Source organism: Pelophylax lessonae (assembly GCF_965119305.1).
Source record: "Pelophylax lessonae genome assembly, chromosome: 6".
Classification (NCBI taxonomy): Eukaryota; Metazoa; Chordata; class Amphibia; order Anura; family Ranidae; genus Pelophylax; species Pelophylax lessonae.
The window spans coordinates 60,990,977-61,009,992 of NC_138773.1; the positions used below are offsets into that span (position 1 = coordinate 60,990,977).

At 46.2% G+C, this 19,016-nt stretch overlaps 1 protein-coding gene across 1 annotated transcript; it reads left to right on the forward strand.

The window, feature by feature from the left end:
* Positions 1 to 1,139: 1,139 nt before the first annotated feature.
* On the forward strand, positions 1,140 to 18,647 carry RNF151 (ring finger protein 151; the record flags this gene model as incomplete). Its single annotated transcript, XM_082262213.1, has 4 exons — positions 1,140 to 1,187; positions 7,400 to 7,545; positions 16,604 to 16,700; positions 18,115 to 18,647. The coding sequence occupies 4 exons, from the start codon at positions 1,140 to 1,142 to the stop codon at positions 18,505 to 18,507; spliced, it is 684 nt and encodes a 227-aa protein (XP_082118339.1). The 3' UTR covers positions 18,508 to 18,647.
* Between the last annotated feature and the right edge of the window lie 369 nt (positions 18,648 to 19,016).

Sequence of the window (19,016 nt, forward strand, 5' to 3'; positions counted from 1 at the left end):
ATGTAGGATATAATTTGACTAGGAAATAACTGAAGAAATGTAAAATTAAAAGTTTAAATCAAATATATACTTTCCTATCTATTTACTAATGCTAGCAGCATGAGGATTACAAATGATGTTGATAAGGGAGAGTGAAGTTCCACTTTAATCTAAAATGAGCAGCCCTTACTATAGGATGGCAGGAGTGATGCTGTTTAGGTTTTAAAGGCATTGCTTTCTCTGGTAACCAGTTTCTCCATAAGGCTGATACAGGGTATCACCTTGGATGGGCTCATTTGGATAATAACTGAAGGTCTTAAATGCCGGTTCACACTATTGCGATGCAGGAACGCTGCGAATATACAGCGTGTTCCTGCATCGCATTCGCAGCACAGGCAGTTCACACTGCCATATGCGAATCACTGGGGGTGTCAATTCAAAGTTAACGACACCCCCAGATCAGCTCGCATATCGCAGTGTGAACTGACAGTTCGCACATGATTCGGATCGCACTGGTGTGAACCACCATGCGATCCGATTCTGCTGCAGACCAAAAAAAAGGGTCCTGTGCATGTTTAATGCGATTCAGATGCAAATTCAGCCATACAATCTGTATGGCTGAATTTGCACCGCACAGACATCGCATGTGATTTTAGGAGCAGTGCGCTCCGAATTAAATGCGATGTCTGTGATCGCACAAATGTGAACCGGGACTAAATCACTGTACAGATCTCTGGGTGAAGTAGGAAGGTATGGGGTGGAGTTGCACCTTAGGGCTTTCATTCTGATAATTTTGTTTTGTAAATTGCCTTTTATGATTTTCAATATTTCGGTTTTAAATGTAAAGTCCTTGATCACTTTTGTTTTCTTTTGCAATTTCAATAAAGTTCTATCAAAGTAGTTCCGTTGTCTCCTTTGCACTGACTGCACTGTAAGAGTAATTCATGGCACTGAGCCATCTGGAAACAATCGTTCACCTGGTGCTGAGCTGACTGCCCACAGTCCAGTGTGTTTGGCTCCATAACAATACACTGCCATATAGCCAATAAGCAGGCTGGCCTGAGCTCCGGCAGTTGTGGAATAGCTGCTGACCAGCTGGAATAGTGTGGAATGGGAGCTGTCAGGGGTTGGTGGTCAGTCTGCACATGATCTGTAATGACATGGATCTAGAAAGAGCAGAGCAGCAGATGGCTGTAGAAGAGGCAATGGTGAGTTAGTCTGTGGGATCTGTTCATTTCTCTTACTTGTACAACTTATTTATGTTTAGAGCTGTAAAACCTTAAAGCAGAGCAATAGTCTCCTAAGCAATTTTTTGATAAAAGCGCACCTGGGATTCCTAGTACTTGTACTATATTATTTGGATATTAGTATAACTGTCATACTTGTAAATCTGTAATCTCTTGATCTGGGAAGCCGGCAGTGGCCATCAAGGATAATGGGCATCTGAAGCCCGCTCCTGTGTATTCCTGGGATTCCGTGCAGCTGGCTACCCAGCATGCACCTCCCACCTGCGCAGTGAAGCTAATTTTATTTTTATTACAAAGAAATCAATGTATTGCCATTTATTATTACATTCAGGATGGGCATGGCAGTGATTGGACTTTCAAAAAACAGGTGGAACTCCGCTTTAGGTGGTGGTAGCTTATACATATCAGTAACTAAATCTAAATGGCAGTTTTTAAATGTTTACTCTAACTTACAATGCCAGAGTTGCTAAGAACTGAAACGCCTGCTATATGTGACAGCGGCTGCCACTCCAACATCTGAAAATGCTAGCTGCCTGGCTGTTAATTCTGACCCCCTCTTAGGCTCCGTTCACACCTGAGTGTTCGGATCCAGAATTTCGGTGGAACGCTTGGAATGCCACGATTTCCTGATGTCACCCCAAAAGCTGGGTTGTTTTACTGCGATTGTCGAAATGAGTGTCAAAATGTGCTAAAATTGCAACACCAAACGCTCCTGGCTTTGTGGCAAGATTTGGTACATGAGCTTCTTTGGAGCGGAGGGAGGCCCATTCAAATGAATGGTGGTGTTCCAAAAATGCGCTGGAGCAGCTATTGCTGATCTATGTTTAGGTGTGAATAGAGCTTGGATACACACTATACAACTTTTGTTGTTAAATTTCCTTTAGATTTACTTTCAACTATGTAGTGGAAGAGCCTGTCTGATTGCATACAAATTAAGTGTTTAGATTTGACCTAATATTATATGGTTTTGGTAAATCTAAAGGACAAAATCTGAAGACAATTGTATAGTGTGTATGGCCTATTAGTGAACACTTGAGTCACAGGCCCAGTTTCTAGCCTTAAGGCCCCTTTCACACATATGGTCCATTCAGTTCAGTCACGTCAAAATATATCTGGTTTTCTGTCAGTTTTTTCGTCCGTTTTACATCCACTACCAGTGCAAAAATTGATGAAAAACGGACCGTTTGTCCGTTTACATCCGTTTTTCGTCCCATCCGTTTTTTTGATGGATGAAAAATAGGACATTCATCCGTTAAAAAAAACGGACATTGACAGAAGCGGATGAAAACGGATGATCATCCGTTGTCATCCATTTTTACATAGAGATGCATTGATGTCCGTTTTTCATCCGTCAACGGATGGATGAAAAAAGGGACAAACGAACCGTATGTGTGAAAGGGGCGAAGGCTAGCCATACATTGTACAATTTTCTTGAAATTTACCTTCAACTATGTAGTACAAAGGCCTACCTAATTGGATACAAGTGAAAGTGTTTAGTTTTGACCTCATATTATGTGGTTTGTGGTAAATCTTACAGAAAATTGAACATGTATGACTGTTCCTGATTTGCATATTCAGGTCAAAGCTTCAGTATGATACAAGTGGTTCAGCTGGGTGTTGAATATTTTCACTGGGACTCAAATGGTAGAGCCGCAGTAGGCAGCCTTGGTACCCTAGCTGTTAAACTACAAGTCCCATGAGGCATTGCAAGACTTAGAGCTGCAGGCATGATTGGATTTGTGCTGAGGTTGCCTACTACTAGATTCCTCTGGAAAGCAGATATAGTGGAGCTTCACCCTCCGATAACCCCTTTCTTTTTGGAGTGGGATAAGTTCCTGTTCCTCATATTCACAAAATCAGCGTGGAGTGCTCATTTAATATGCTGTGGGATTGCTCGCACCCAATGGTGATTTGAATGTCGCATTTGTTTTGAATGGCACTCAGGTGCGCACACCCGTGCTGCAGTGCATCACATCACATTGCTCAATGTGTGCTTCAAGGGTGAATCTTTTTTTTTTTAAAGAGTGAGCTGGAAGGCTGCCTTCATGTAATATGCCTCAATGTACACAAAAGTGCCTTGGCACACTTGTGTGAGGAGCCTTTTACCATCTGCCAACTGGGCCAATTCTGACACTTCTCACATACATGTAAAAATCTACATTTTTTGCTAGAAAATTACCCCCAAAACATATATTTCTCTTTTGTTCATTGACAGAGCCTCAGCTGCACAGAATGAATGGACAGGAGGAGCTCTGTAAAGAGCTTCCCGTTCATTCACAAACATAGTAAATACAATGTACTATGCTAAAGTTATAAATGAGCAGAATTGGTGATCAGTACCGTATTTATTAAAGTATAACTAAATTCTTAACTTTTTTAGTTTTGTATAGAGTGCAGAGAGATTACAATGCCTTTAATTTTTTTTGGTGTCTGTGCCTCAGTGAGATTCACCCTCTATTCATCTGGTTTACCATTCTCATTAAAAGTAAAAGAAAAAAAATCCCACATTTTGGGTGTCCCCAGAAAAAAAAAGAGGGAAAATCTTTCAACGGGGACCCTAGTTTTGGTGACCTGGGGCTTCCCAATAAATTCCCTTAACCACTTAAGCCCCGGAGGATTTGGCTGCTAAAGGACCAGGGTTTTTTTTGCGATTTTTTACTGCGTGACTTTAACGGACAATTGCGCGGTCGTGCGACGCTGTACCTAAACGAATTTGACGTCCTTTTTTTCCCACAAACAGAGCTTTCTTTTGGTGGTATTTGATCACCTGTGCGATTTTTTGATCACGCGCTATAAACAAAAAAAGAGCGTAAATTTTGCAAAAATAACAATATTTTTCACATTTTTTTATATGAAATTCCCCAAAAAAAAAAGTAAAAATCAAAATTTTTTAACATTTTTCGGCCAATTTGTTTTATGCTACCTATGTTTGGTAAAAAAAATCGCAAAAAGCGTATTTTGATTGGTTTGCGCAAAAGTTATCGCGTTTACTAACAAAGAGAAAGATTTTTGTCATTTTTGGTGTTTTTTTTTTAACGCATAATGGCGGCGATCTGCGATTTTTTTTTCGGTACTGCGACATTGCGGCGGACAGATCGGACCCTTGACTGACATTTTTGACACTTTTGGGGTTACCAGTGACATTACTGCAGTAATCAGTGCTATACATATGCACTGTTACTGCAAAAATGACACTGGCAGGGAAGGGGTTAACTTTATTGGACAGGGAGGGGTTAAGTGTGTCCTAGGGGCGTGCTTTCTACTGTGTAGGGACATGGCTATTGGTGTAAAAGCAAAGATCAACCGTTCTACATAGTAGAACGGTCAGATCTTCACTTTTACACAGGGAGAACTGACAGGCAGCTTGTTTACACAAGCTGCTCTGTCTTTCTCCCTTCACAGGAGCGATCGTAGTGTGGCCGGCGGACATCGAGTCCGCCGGTCACACGCACTGACTTGCCTGTGAACGAGCCGCGGCGGGCGCGCGCCTCGGCGGGCGCGCGCCCGCCCGCGATAGGCTCGCAAGTCAGTGACAGGCGAGTGACGTACCGATACGTCACTCTGCCTGGCCGGGGCTGACCGCCGCAGTATATAGTCGTGCGGCGGTCGGCAACCGGTTAATATCTATGTATTTCCTCTCACTTCCTGTTGTCTATGGCCTTGGTCCTCAACCCTGGTCCTCAGGGCCCACTAACAGGCCAGGTTTGCAAGATAACTGAAATACATCCCAGGTGATATAATTTGCTGCTCAGTGATTGCAGTATTCTAGTCTGCATCTCCCCAAGGTAATACTTAAAATCTGGCCTGTTAGTGGGCCCTGAGGACCGGAGTTGAGGACTACTGGTCTATGGGACAGGGAGTGAAGGGAAATCTACTCAATGGGACACAGATGGTGAAAAAAAAAAAAAAATCTGATAGGGGTTTTAATCCTCCCTTGCGCTATCCAAAATTAAAAAAAAAAAAAGTTTCTCTATCGTTCATTGACGGACGCAGTTCTCTGATCCATATCAGTAGGGTTATACTTCCCCCTACAAGAGTAGGACACGAGGCAGGAAAAAAGTTCTGGCTACGCCTATGGGCAGTCCCGGAGGGTACACCCTCTCACATTCCTGCATAGGATGTCAGTTTTAGTCTGCCTAGTCAGGAGTAAAGACCTAGTTCCTTGCTGGGATCTTTGGTCCTGGCATAAAAGTATTTGCTGTGAAGGCGGGTGGGAGTGCCTGGAGGCATTCTTTTTATGGGAGGAGCCCTTCCCTTCTCCCCAGGCAGCTTCCTGGCTTACTTCCTCTCATTGAGCCACCGCTGAGAACCTCCTAACTTGATTGCTTGTATGGGGACAGTGAGTCATAAGGGTAGTCTCTCTGTGGGGATGCATTAGCACGTGCCTGACCTCCGGGGGGGGGGGGCGCTGTGGGCCCGCTTCCTTTCAAAAAGAAAATGTAGTTTTTTGCAAATTTTTCTGGCGGGTTCCGCAGGTTCAGTATGGAACCTGCAGGCCATGTGTCCCCACCTGACCCCCTCATGGCCGCAGGGCCTTCTGGATCTTCACTGCCCATCAATGCATTTTTTCGGCGGTTCGGTTAGGGTCTGTTTGTACACAGGTGAGGGCACTGGGGGAGCAGGGGTCAGAGCTGATGCATCTACATGGAGAGATGAAGAGTCTAGCTGTCGTGGGGGAAGGGCTAAGAGGTGGCTGCAGAAATAATCTGTAAGAGAAGGGTGCAGATGTGAGCTATGAATGGGGGGGGGCAGAAGTGTCCTCTGTGCATAGCAAACCTCTGAACTCTGCACTCTATGCCTAACATCCTCATGTATTGTTATGTAGTCCTGCTCCCAGTGCTCTGTGTCTCTGTATTCTGCAGTCCTGTGCCCAGCGCTCTGTATATTATGTAGTCCTGTTCCCAGGGCTCTGTGTATTATGTAGTCCTGTGCCCAGCGCTCTGTATATTATGTAGTCCTGTTCCCAGGGCTCTGTGTATCATGTAGTTCTGTGCCCAGCACTGTGTATTATGTAGTCCTTTGCCCAGCGCTCTATGTATTATGTAATCCTGAACCCAGTGCTCTGTGTATTATGTAGTCCTTTGCCCAGCGCTCTATGTATTATGTAACCCTGAACCCAGCGCTCTGTGTATTATGTAGTCCTGTGCCCAGCACTCTGTATATTATGTAGTCCTGTTCCCAGGGCTCTGTGTATTATGTAGTCCTGTTCCCAGGGCTCTGTGTATTATGTAGTCCTTTGCCCAGGGCTCTGTGTATTATGTAATCCTGAAGCCAGCGCTCTGTGTATTATGTAGTCCTGTGCCCAGTGCTCTGTGTATTATGTAGTCCTGTGCCCAGCGCTCTATGTATTATGTAATCCTGAACCCAGTGCTCTGTGTATTATGTAGTCCTGTACCCAGCGCTCTGTGTATTGTGTAGTCCTGAACCCAGCGCTCTGTGTATTGTGTAGTCCTGAACCCAGCGCTCTGTGTATTATGTAGTCCTGTGCCCAGTGCTCTGTGTATTATGTAGTCTTGTGCCCAGCGCTCTATGTATTATGTAATCCTGAACCCAGTGCTCTGTGTATTATGTAGTCCTGTACCCAGCGCTCTGTGTATTGTGTAGTCCTGAACCCAGCGCTCTGTGTATTGTGTAGTCCTGAACCCAGCGCTCTGTGTATTATGTAGTCCTGTGCCCAGTGCTCTGTGTATTATGTAGTCTTGTGCCCAGCGCTCTATGTATTATGTAATCCTGAACCCAGTGCTCTGTGTATTATGTAGTCCTGTACCCAGCGCTCTGTGTATTATGTAGTCCTGTACCCAGCGCTCTGTGTATTGTGTAGTCCTGAACCCAGCGCTCTGTGTATTGTGTAGTCCTGTACCCAGCGCTCTGTGTATTATGTAGTCCTGTGCCCAGTGCTCTGTGAATTGTGTAGTCCTGTGCCCAGTGCTCTGTGTATTGTGCAGTCCTGTGCCCAGCGCTCTGTGTATTGTGCAGTCCTGTGCCATTTGCAAATAAAAAAAAAATATGTCCCCAGATTTAATTTTAAAAATCTGGTCACCTTATCCTGACCTTAACTTTAACTCTGAAGAATGTCCACATTCTTTCAGTCATATAGTGAACATGAATTGGCTGAATTTCTTTTCATTTGCAATTGTAAAGTCATGTACCTAAAGACTTCAATGTGTTTTTAGGGTGGTGGATACGATTTAGAAATCTTTGCTGACAATCCAGACGATGATCTCCTCTGCTCAATATGCCATGGAGTGCTGCGGTGTCCGGTCATGGTGTCCTGTGGTCACATCTTCTGCAGGAAATGTATCTTACAATGGCTGAAGAGGTAAGCTGTTTATTGATCTCGTGCTTCAAGTTCTTCACACACGTCTGCCCTCTGCAGAGCCCGGAAAATGATTCCACTCTTTCCTAGGTCATCTGCTAGCTCATAGAGGACACAATACTCAGATTGGTGGTGAGAGGCAAAAAAAGAAGCCGTACAGCTGAGCCAAGAAAAAACAGTGCCACGTTTCTGACTATGCAGTGGTCAGAATCCTTTTGGAAGATCAAACTACTTCCATATACACTATATTACCAAAAGTATTGGGACACCTGCCTTTACATACACATGAACTTTAATGGCATCCCAGTCATAGTCCGTAGGATTCAATATTGAGTTGGCCCACCCTAGAACAGCTTCAACTCTTCTGGGAAGGCTGTCCACAAGGTTTAGGAGTGTGTCTATGGGAATGTTTGACCATTCTTCCAGAAGCACATTTGTAAAGGTCAGGAACTGATGTAGCTCGCAGTCTCTGCTCTAATTCATCCCAAAGGTCTTCTATTGGGTTGAGGTCAGGACTCTGTGCGCAGGCCAGTCAAGTTCCTCCACCCCAAACTCACTCATCCATGTCTTTATGGACCTTGCTTTGTGCACTGGTGTGCAGTCATGTTGGAACAGGAAGGGCCATCCCCAAACTCTTCCCACAAAGTTGGGAGCCAAAAATTGTCCAAAATGTCTTGGTATGCTGACGGCTTAGGAGTTCCCTTCACTTTAACTAAGGGGCCAAGCCCGACCACTGAAAAAAAAAAAATCCCCCCTCCACCAAATGATTTGGACCAGTGCACAAAGCAAGGTCCATAAAGACATGGATGAGCGAGTTTGGGGTGGAGGATCTTGACTGGCCTGGTCCTGACCTCAACCCGACAGAACACCTTTGGGTTGAATTAAAGCGGAAACTGTGAGCCAGGGCTTCTCTCCAACATCAGTTCCTGACCTCACAAATGCGCTTCTGGAAGAATGGTCAAACATTCCCATAGACACACTCCTAAACCTTGTGGACAGCCTTCCCAGAGGAGTTGAAGCTGTTATAGCTGCAAAGAGTGGGCCAACTAAAACTTGAAGCCTACGGACTATGCAGGGCCGGTGCTAGACTATTTTACGCCCTAGGCAAGACCAGCTACTTGCGCCCCCCCCAAAAAAGAAAAAAAAGGAAGGGGTTAAAAACTCCTCTATGTCATACCCAGTGACCCTGATCTGATGCTTCCTCCATGTTATGATCTCATACCTAGTGACCCCCATATTCCTCCATGTCACACCCGGGGATCCTGATGTCCCTCCATGTCACACACAGGGACCCTGATGTTTTTCCATGTCACACCCTGGTACCCCAATATTCCTCCATGTCATGCTGTGATACCCACTGACCCCAATGTTCCTCCATGTCACACCCAGGGACCCACACCGCACTGCGCAAGACACCTGGCATCTTCCACTGCCCCTTCTTCCTCCCCCACGGCCGCCCCTCCCCTCAGCTCACAAGGATCATTCATGATGGAGAGAGAGTGCCGACTCATGGCTGCGCCCCTAGGTGGCAATGCGCCCTAGGCGGCTGCCTAGTTTGCCTAGTGGAAGCACCGGCCCTGGGACTATGACTGGGATGCCATTAAAGTTCATGTGCATGTAAAGGCAGGCGTCCCAATACTTTTGGTAATATAGTTATGTAATTTATCTTCAACCAAAAAGTGCAGTTCCGTTTGTTTGCATGCTCCCTCTCCACTGCCATATTTGGCACTTTTTAGGGGGGAGCGGGTTCCTGAGCAGGAGGTAAGGAAAAAGCAGTGATTAGCTGTACACAGGGGGTCATGACCATTGGAGAGCAGGCTGAAAACTGGCCAAAATGGGAGAAGGATGTTCTTTTATGCTTAGCGTGGTCAGTTTGAAATAGGAAAGCAGGGAGACTAACAGGAACACCAGGGGAGCAATACAAAGAACAGGACTCTTTTTGACACAAGTACATGAGACAACAGACACATATCAGAAATGAAATGCTGAGGTCACAGACACTTTAAATACATAACACAAAGGGATAAAATTCTACAAATCCTGTTGATATGTTGTTTTCAACAGGAAAATCACATGGGAACATCTCCCTGTGCAATATGAAGAGCATGGTATTTTTTTCTAAGAGGGGAGAAAAAAGTCCTTTCTCTTTTGTTCATTGACGGACACAGCTCCTTATCTTCTTGACCATTTGGTTATACTGCCCCCTACAGGAGTAGGACACTAGGCAGGAAAAAGCTTGACTACGCCTGTGGGGCAGTCCCAGGGGGTATACTCCTGCTCTCAGCTATAGGCACTCAGTTTTTTTCTGCCTAGTCAGGAGTAAGGACCCAGTTCCTTGCTGGGATCTCTGGTCCTGGCAATTTTTTTCCCTTTAAATGGAACTTTTTTCCTATCTTTGTTATTTTGTTCCTGTGAGAATCTACAATCAACTGCCGAACTGGGCGGCAAACTGGATAATCTAGATCTAGAGGGTCCCCCCAGTCTGGCCAGCAAGTGTGCGAAGACCTCAGCTCCGTGCCATAGCCCCACTGGACAGGGGCTGGTCTGCGAGTTAAACATCCCGCGAGGGCGCATACGACTCTCCTCCTGGCCGACAGCCCCCCCCCCATTCCGATGGAGCGGTGGAGCTGGCCCTGTGGTGCCGCCAGCATGGTGGGAGTGTCCTTAGCAGTGTTACACACTTTTTTTGTGTGGGTCCCCCCTCTTCACTAATGGAGTCTCTGGCACATTTCCCCACCTGATCCCTTCGCAGAGACTGCCGGGCCCTCCGGGTCCCAACAATTCCTGACTGCACTGACGTCGGTCCTGGAGTCCTTGGTGTCCAAGGTGGATTTGGTCCTAGAAAAACAGGCTAGCAAAAAGCGTCCCCCGCCTTCACCTGCTCCATCTGGCTCATCAGATCCTGGATCTGATTTGGCCGCTGCGGATGCAAGTTAGCCTTCTGGGTCTGTGTCCACACACCCTGCATGCTCAAATAGTGAGTATGATTCCTCTGCTCCTTCAGCCGCGCATGAAAAGGCGCTGGTGGATGCACTGATTGTGTCAGTGCGTGAAACTTTAAAGATGGAGGATGCAGCTGATGCTGCGTTGGACACGCCGGTCCCTTTTGGCACCCACAGGTCCTCCAAGGCGGCGAGAGTGTTCCCTTTTCCCGCTTACTTTGATAAAAATTGTCTCTAAACAGTGCGGTTGTCCAAAACTCACTTTTGCGGTCCCTAAGCGTTTTGCGATGCGGTGTCCTTATGGGGATTCCCTGCTTAAAAAGTGGACGGTCCCACCTGTAGTGCACTTGCCGGTTTCCAGGTTAAATAAAGCCACCTTAATTCCGGTTGAGGAGTCCCCTGCCCTTAAAGATCAGGCTGATAGGAGGTCGAATGTTCACTGCAGCTGGTTCGGTACCTAGGCCAGTATTTACTATTGCCCTGATGTCGCAAACTCTGACCGAGTGGGCTAAACTTTTACGCCGGGACCTGGAGGGGGAACAGCTTCCCTCTGCCTTTGTGGAGCTGGCGGATCAGTTAGTCCAGGGGCTACAGTATGTCTGTGATGCCTCTTTGGATGCGGCTCCTTTGATTTCTAGACTGTCTGTCTCAGCAGGGGTCCTTTGGCGTATTATCTGGCTAAAATGCTGGTCTGCAGACCAGACTTCTAAGAAGGCCTTATCTGATCTCCCATTTGTGGGGGATCGCATGTTTGGAGCTTCTTTGAATGACATCATTAAGGGCCTCACAGGGGTCAGAGTACTCTCCTTCCGCAGGCTTCAAAGGGCAAGAAGCCCGTGGTAGACGGGGGCCATTCTTCTCGGCTCATAAGAGCCCTTTTTGTCCCTCAGGGTCTCAAGACATGGGATCTAAGCCCCTTAGGGCTTCCACCGGAGGCTCCAAGAGGAACTGGTCTGGCAAGAAACGACCGGGCTCTTCAAGACCTGCGGACAAGGCTTCCTCTGCATGAAGGGGCACCCTCACTCATATCTGGGGTGGGGGTACATCTTCGCTGGTTTCCGGATCTGTGGACCTCCCTGGTACAGGACAAGTGGTTCCACAATGTCATTGAGTCCAGGTACAAGATCGATTTTCAGGCTTATCCTCCCTAAAGGTTCTTCCCTTCCAACCTGCGCTTGTGCTAAGATCGCTTACGGAGTCTCTTTGGGGCAGTGCAAGAATTGTTACTTCAAGGGGTGATTGTCCCAGCTCTGACTTTGGACAGTTTTCAGGGGTTTTACTCAAACCTGTTTACAGTTCCAAAAAGGAAGGCAAGGTACGTCCAAATCTGGACCTTAAAGTACTAAACTGCCTTGTGCGGATACAGAAGTTCTGAATGAAGTCCACTTACATGGTAGTGGCGTCCCTACATCAGGGGGATTTTCTTGCTTCTATCGACATCAAGGACTCCTACCTTCACATTCCAATATGTGCCAGTCAGCAGCACTTCCTCTGCTTTGCCGTGGACGAGGAGCATTATCAGTTTGTGACGTTACCCTTTGGTCTCGCCTCCAGTCCTTGGGCCTTCACAAAAGTGTTAGCCCTGGTACTAGCATTGTTGCGTCAGTGGGGGATCGCGGTACAGGGGTACCTAGATGATCTTCTGTGAGCGGAATCTCTGACTGCTTTGATGGACAACTTGGAGATTACTCTGCGAACTCTGAGGGAGTTCGGTTGGATTCTGAACTTTCAGAAGTCTGCTCTGGTTCCGTCCACACGACTGGACTATCTGGGTCTGACTCCAGACTCGGCCTCAACCAGAGTGTTTCTTCCTCTGGAAAAACTCCAGAAATTGCAGGAGGCAATTCAGCTTCTGTTGTCCAGCAGAAGGTAATCTCTCCGGGCTTGCATGTGGGTGCTGGGCCTGATGGTGTCTACCTTCGAGGGGGTTTCGTTTGCACAGTTCCATACAAGATCTCTGCAAAAAGAGATCCTGGTAAAATGGGACAAGAATTCTTAGTCTCTAGACAATCTGATCTTGTTGAGCCGGGGTACGAGAGGGTCCCTGATCTTATGGCTTTGTTCTCCGGCACTTCGACAGGGAATATCCTTTCTGGACGGTTGCCACCACGGATGCCAGTCTGTCCGGGTGGGGAGGCGTCCTCGGCACAGATTGTGATCAGGGGGTCTGGACTCCCTTCCAGAGTCCAGACTGCCGATCAGTGCCCCGGTGGCTCCAGAAGTAGCCGGTATTCTAAGGTGGGTTCCAGCCCTCTCTTATGTACATATTCCAGGGGTGGAAAACTGGCAGGTTATCTGTCGACAGGGGTTGGACCAGGGGGAATGGTCGCTTCATCTGGAGGTGTTTCATCAGTTGTGACTCCGGTGGGGTACTTCCGAGATTGACCTGTCGGCCTCTCGTCTCAACATAAGGGTACAGAGGTTTGTGGCACGGTCTCGGGATCCTCTAGCCGATGCCACAGATGCCTTAGTGGCCCCTTGGAGTCAGTATCGTCTGATTTACGCCTTCCCCCACCTCTGAATTGTCTGCCCAAACTCCTGTGCAGGATCGAGGCGGAAGGGATTCCGGTCATTCTGGTGGCTCCAGACTGGCCTTGCGGGTCTTGGTACGCCGATCTGGTACAGCTGGTCGCCGATGCTCCTTGGAGACTTCCTCTCAGGGCCAATCTTCCATCCTGCTTTACAGTCGCTGGCTTTAAAGGCTTGGCTGTTGAAAGCCAGGTGCTGAAGGATAGAGGTTTGTCTGAATCAGTGAATCCTGCGCTGTTAAAGGCTATAAAATCTACCTCTAGGAAGATCATCTACCTTTGTACTTGGAAGACGTACATTGCGTGGTGTGAGTCTCTTGGGGTTCACCGTTGCTCCTTTTCGGTGGCTTAGATATTGGCTTTCCTCCAACGGGGGGTTGAGCAGCACCTGGCCCTGAGTACCATCAAGGGCCAGGTTTCGGCCTTAACAGTTTTCTTTCAATGTCCATTGGCCACACATTCCTTGGTGTGTACCTTTCTCCATGGAGTTCGACACTTGGCTCCTCCAGTGCGGTCTCCGTTGCTGCCATGGGACCTCAATTTGGTGCTGTCAGTACTTCATAAACTCCTTTTGAAAGTCTTAGGGGGGTTCCCCTGCTTACGTTGTCCCAGAACGTAGCCTTTTTGATGGCTATTACTTCTGCACGCAGGGTGTTGGAGCTGGCGGCGTTGTCTTGTCCACCTTACCTGGTGGTTCACAGAGATAAGGTTGTTCTTCGTCCCTGCCCGTCGTTCCTTCCAAAGGTCGTCTCTGATTTCCATTTGAATGAAGACATTGTGTTGCCTTCCCTATGTCCCAGGCCTAAACATCCTAAGTAAATTTCCTTGCATTCCCGGGATGTGGTTCGGGCAATCAGAGTTTTTTGGGAAGTCAGATTTACTATTTGTACTCACAGATGGACCTCCAAAAGGGTTGGCTGCTTCTGCTGCAACCATTTCCCGATGGATCAGACAGTGATTCAGGCCTATTCAATTAAAGGTCCTCCTTTCCCTGTTAAGGGGCACGCTACTCGGGCATTTAGTGCTTCCTGGGCCTACCGTCATCAGGAGTCAGTGATGCAGGTTTGCAAGGCAGCCACCTGGTCGTCTGTGCACACTTTCACAAAGTTTTATAAGTTGGATGTGTTAGCGTCTGCGGATGCTACTTTTGACGGCAAGGTTTTGCAGGCTGCTGTTTAGATGACCTGGTCCTCTTTGAGGGTGTATTGTTTTTTTTTTTTTTTCAGGTGAGCTCCATTTGTTTATGGTTAAGCTCCATGCTACCTGGTTGGCTACGGTTTAGCCTTGGGATTTTTTTTTTCTTGCTGTTCCAGTCCCTCATGTTTGACACTGCTTTGGGATGTCCCAATGCTCAAGAAGAATAGGAGCTGTGTCTGTCAATTAACAAAATAGAAAATGGGATTTTTGACTTACTGTAAAATTAATTTCGCTGATGTTCATTGAGGAACACAGCACCCACACCACTGTGGAGTTGGCTTTCTTCTGACACTGCTTGTAACAAAACTGAGTGCCTATAGCTGAGCTTGGGAGTATACCCCCTGGGACTGCCCATAGGCATATTCAAGTTTTTTCCTGCCTAGTGTCCTACTCCTGTAGGGGGCAGTATAACCCAATGGTCAAAAGATAAGGAGCTGTATCCGTCAATGAACATCAGAGAAATGGATTTTACGGTAAGTCGAAAATCCCAATATTATTGCATGCAAAGTGTAAGACTACATTCACACGGACGATTTGCCACAGTGCGAACAGCAATAACAACAATCTACTGATTTGTAGCAGTTTTTGACAGGTGTGAGCGGCAACTTGCGCCCACCCAACTTGTACACTCCAATGACATTTTGTCGGTGGCCACAGCTATTTGTGGCTGTTCACACAGGCGGAAATTACCCTGCAATGATTGCTGCCAAATGCACTTTGTGTGGCAAAATGCCTGTGCGAATGATGTGTGATAAAGATGTGTTTTATACAAATTGTGTGATATCTGTGATCCTCCTCCTTCCATTGGCCTTGAAAGCCCCATCCTTTTCTCTTTTTTGGAATTATTTATAGTCAGGGGTATGGGCCAAATATCACGGTAATTTACTATCTATTTTTAATCCAACTTCAATATTAATTTTTATTCCAAGTTTAATTAAAGATTCAAACCTCTTTACCTATAATCGTGTAAGAAGATTTGTGATTAATTTTTCCTTGGTTGTTTTTTTTCCTCTCCATAAAAATGCTGCTTCTTGCCCTCACACTGCTGTGCTTTATTTTTAATTTATTATTACAGGGTCTTATATAGCGCTTTCAATTTATGCAGCGCTTTACACATATATATTGTACATTCACATCAGTCTCTGCCCTCAAGGAGCTTACAATCTAAGGTTCCTAACTCACATTCATACATACACATACTAGGGCAACTTTAGACAGAAGCTAATAAACCTACCAGCATGTCTTTGGAGTGTGGGAGGAAAGCAGAGTAAGCAGAGGAAACCCATGCAGGCACAGGGGGAACATGCAAACTCTAGGCAAGTATTGCCGTGGTTGGGATATGAACCGATGATCCTAGTGCTGCTAGGTGGAAGGTCTAGCCACTGTGCTGCCCATGATGGCAGAATTTAGTAACAACCACGCTCCACAGTACAAGTGTCTCCTAATGCAGAAAAGGAGAAGGGGCCTGTTAAACCAGTTCTGAAAAAGAGAGCAGATTACAGAGTGCGCTGGATCTTTCTCTGGTGCCTACTAGGCAGCACATTTATATTTATTGCACAACTGCTGTAACAGGAAAATGCAGGTTGACAGTACAATGTCTATACTGTATTTCCGTGACTTCAGTAGAACTATAGGCAAAACTTTTTTTTTTTTTTTTTTCATTTTGGATAAAGCAGGTAAGGGTTATTACCCTTGTCAGATTTTTTTTCGTCATCTGTGTCCCATTGCAGAAATTTCCCTTCACTTCCTGTCCCATAGCCAAACAGGAAGTGAGAGGAAATCCCTGCAAATGACAGGAATTCCTTGGGGACCCCCAGATCATCAGAACTAGTGTCTCCATTGGAAGATTTCCACTCTATTACTTTTCTGAGGACAACCCAAAATCTGGGTTTTCTTTTACTTTCACTTTCGCAATTTTAAACCGTAACATGTTGGGTATCTATTTACTCGGCGTGACATCATCTTTCACAATATACAAAAAAAATGGGCTAACTTTACTGTTTAGTATTTTTTAAATGCAGTGAGATGTGACTTTTCACATTTTTTCCAAAAAAATGGCGTTTTAAAGACCGCTGCGCAAATACCGCGTGACAAAAAATTTTGCAATGACCGACATTTTATTCTCCAGAGTCTTTGCTAAAAAATATATATATATAATGTTTGGGGTTTCTAAGTAGTTTTCTAGGAAAAAATACTGGTTTTAACTTGTGAACAAAAAGTGTCCGAAATAGGGCTGGGGCTTAAGTGGGTAATGAGCCACGTTTAAAGGAGAACTCCAGGAAAAGCTCATTCAGTCTTGACTATACAGAGTGTTAGGCAATTATGTGTCTGCTTTCTGCTTCTCTCCTGCTGTTTGGTGGCATCTTGCAAAACTCTGGTCTTTTCTAATTCCAGGCAGCAGACCTGTCCCTGCTGTAGAACAGAGGTGAAGGGCAAATTATTTGTGCAGATGCACAAGCTAAAGAAGAGAATCAATCGCCTGCAAGTCAAGGTAAGGCCGTAGTCTGACCAATCACTTCTGTGCATCGTCCGGGTTTACACTTCCTGTGCCCTTCAGCAGGACAACTGTCTTGTGTTACCCCATCCTACTCCATATTCTACTCACCTGGCTGGACTTAAAGCAGAAATTTACCCATTACAACTTGATAAAAAATTATGTTCCTTAACCAGGAACATGAATTCCACATTAAAGCGGAGCTCTACCCAAAAGGGGAAGTTCCACTTGGAGCTTTTGGGGAGGAGGGGGTACCTGATTTTGACAGGCTCCCACTCCTTCCCCCCTCCCTCCTGAAGTCTTCTGGGACACATGGCAGGTCCCAGAAGACTTCCGGACCAGTCACAGAGCGCAGCACTGCTCGCGCATGCGCAGTGGGCAACCAGCTGTGAAGCCACAAGCTGAAGATGCCAAAGAGGAAGGGCACAGGGAGATCACGACAGGGGTGAGCACACAACTGGATTGTGGGACAGGTGAGTGGCTGTTTTTTTAAAAGTCAGCAGCTACAGATGCCTTTACATGCATATGAACTTTAATGGCATCCCAGTCTTAGTCCATAGGGTTCAATATTGAGTTGGCCCAACCTTTGCAGCTATAACAGCTTCAACTCTTCTGGGAAGGCTGTCCACAAGATTTGGAGTGTGTCTATGGGAAAGTTTGACCATTCTTCCAGAAGCGCATTTGTGAGGTCAGGCACCGATGTTGGACAAGAAGGCTTGGCTCGCAGTCTCTGCCCAAAGGTATTCTATCGGGTTTAAGACAGGACTCTGTGCAGGCCAGTCAAGTTCCTCCACCCCAAACTCATCAAACCATGTCTTTATAAACCTTGCTTTGTGCACTTGTGCTCAGTCATGTTGGAACAGGAAGGGGTCATCCCCAAACTGTTCCCACAAAGTTGGGAGCATGAAATTGTCCAAAATGGCATGATGACGCCTTAAGAGTTCCCTTCACTGGAACTAAGGGGCCAAGCCCAACCCCTGAAAAACAACCCCCCACCATAATCCCCCCTCCACCAAATGATTTGGACCAGCGCACAAAGCAAGGTCCATAAAGACATGGATGCGTGAGTTTGTGGTGGAGGAACTTGACTGGCCTGCACAGATTCTTGACCTCAACCCAATAGAACCCCTATGGGATGAATTAGAGCGGAGACTGCAAGCCAGGCCTTCTTGTTCAAAATCAGTGCCTGACCTCACAAATGCGCTTCTGGAAGAAGGGTCAAACATTCCCATAGAAACACTCCTAAACCTTGTGGACAGCCTTCCTAGAAGAGTTGAAGCTGTTATAGCTGTAATGTTCATGTGCGTGTAAGGGCAGGTGTCCCAATACTTTTGACAATATAGTGTATGTGTGTGTATATATATATATATATGTGCGTGTGTTTCATTTGTTTTTTCTTTTTTATTAATAGTGCCCTAATGAAGCACAAGGATGTCCTGCCATCTTTCCTCTGTTGCGGACTGAAGAGCATGCCGAGAGTTGCGCCTTTGGGCTGCTTTGTTGCTCCAACGAGGGCTGCCCCGCTGAGGTCCTGCGGAAGGACATTTGCGAGCACAGCCAGTCCTGCCAGTTTTGGCGCGATGTGTGTCACATGGGCTGTGGAACCTTGCTGACGCCTGAAAACCGAGATGAGCATAACTGCTACATGGAGCTGAAGGAGATGTACAACAAACAGCTGCACAAGCTGCGCCAGAAAGCCAGACGGATAGAGAGTCTGACGTCCCAGATGAGCCGACAGATACAGCTGCTCAGCGAGGGGCTGGAGGGAGCACAAGCTGCCACCTCTACACAAGAACCACAATAGACCAGGCTGGCCTGGCTACACAGAGTAGATATGTTGCCGGTGACAGAATGTCTAAAACTTACATTATCCTACTGAGTTGAACTCTTAGTGCCCGGAACAGAGATATTTTACTACTACCAATAATGCAAATTGCAACAGTAATCCTGCCACTAGTACAGGTGCATCTTATAAAATTAGAATATCTTCAAAAATTTAATTTATTTCAGTGATTCAATGTGATATATTTGAGTGATATATTTCAAGCATTTCTTTCTTTTAATTTTGATGATTATGACTTATAACTAGTGACAACCCAAAATTCAGTATCTCAGAAAATAGGAATATTACATAGGACTTATAAAAAAAAAGGATTTTTGATAAAGAAATGTTGGCTTACTGAAAAGTATGTCCATGTACAGTATAGTATGCACTCAATACTTGGTCGGGCTCCCTTTGCATGAATTACTCCATCAATGCGGTGTGGCATGGAGGCGATCAGCCTGTGGCACTGATGAGGTGTTCGTGGACAA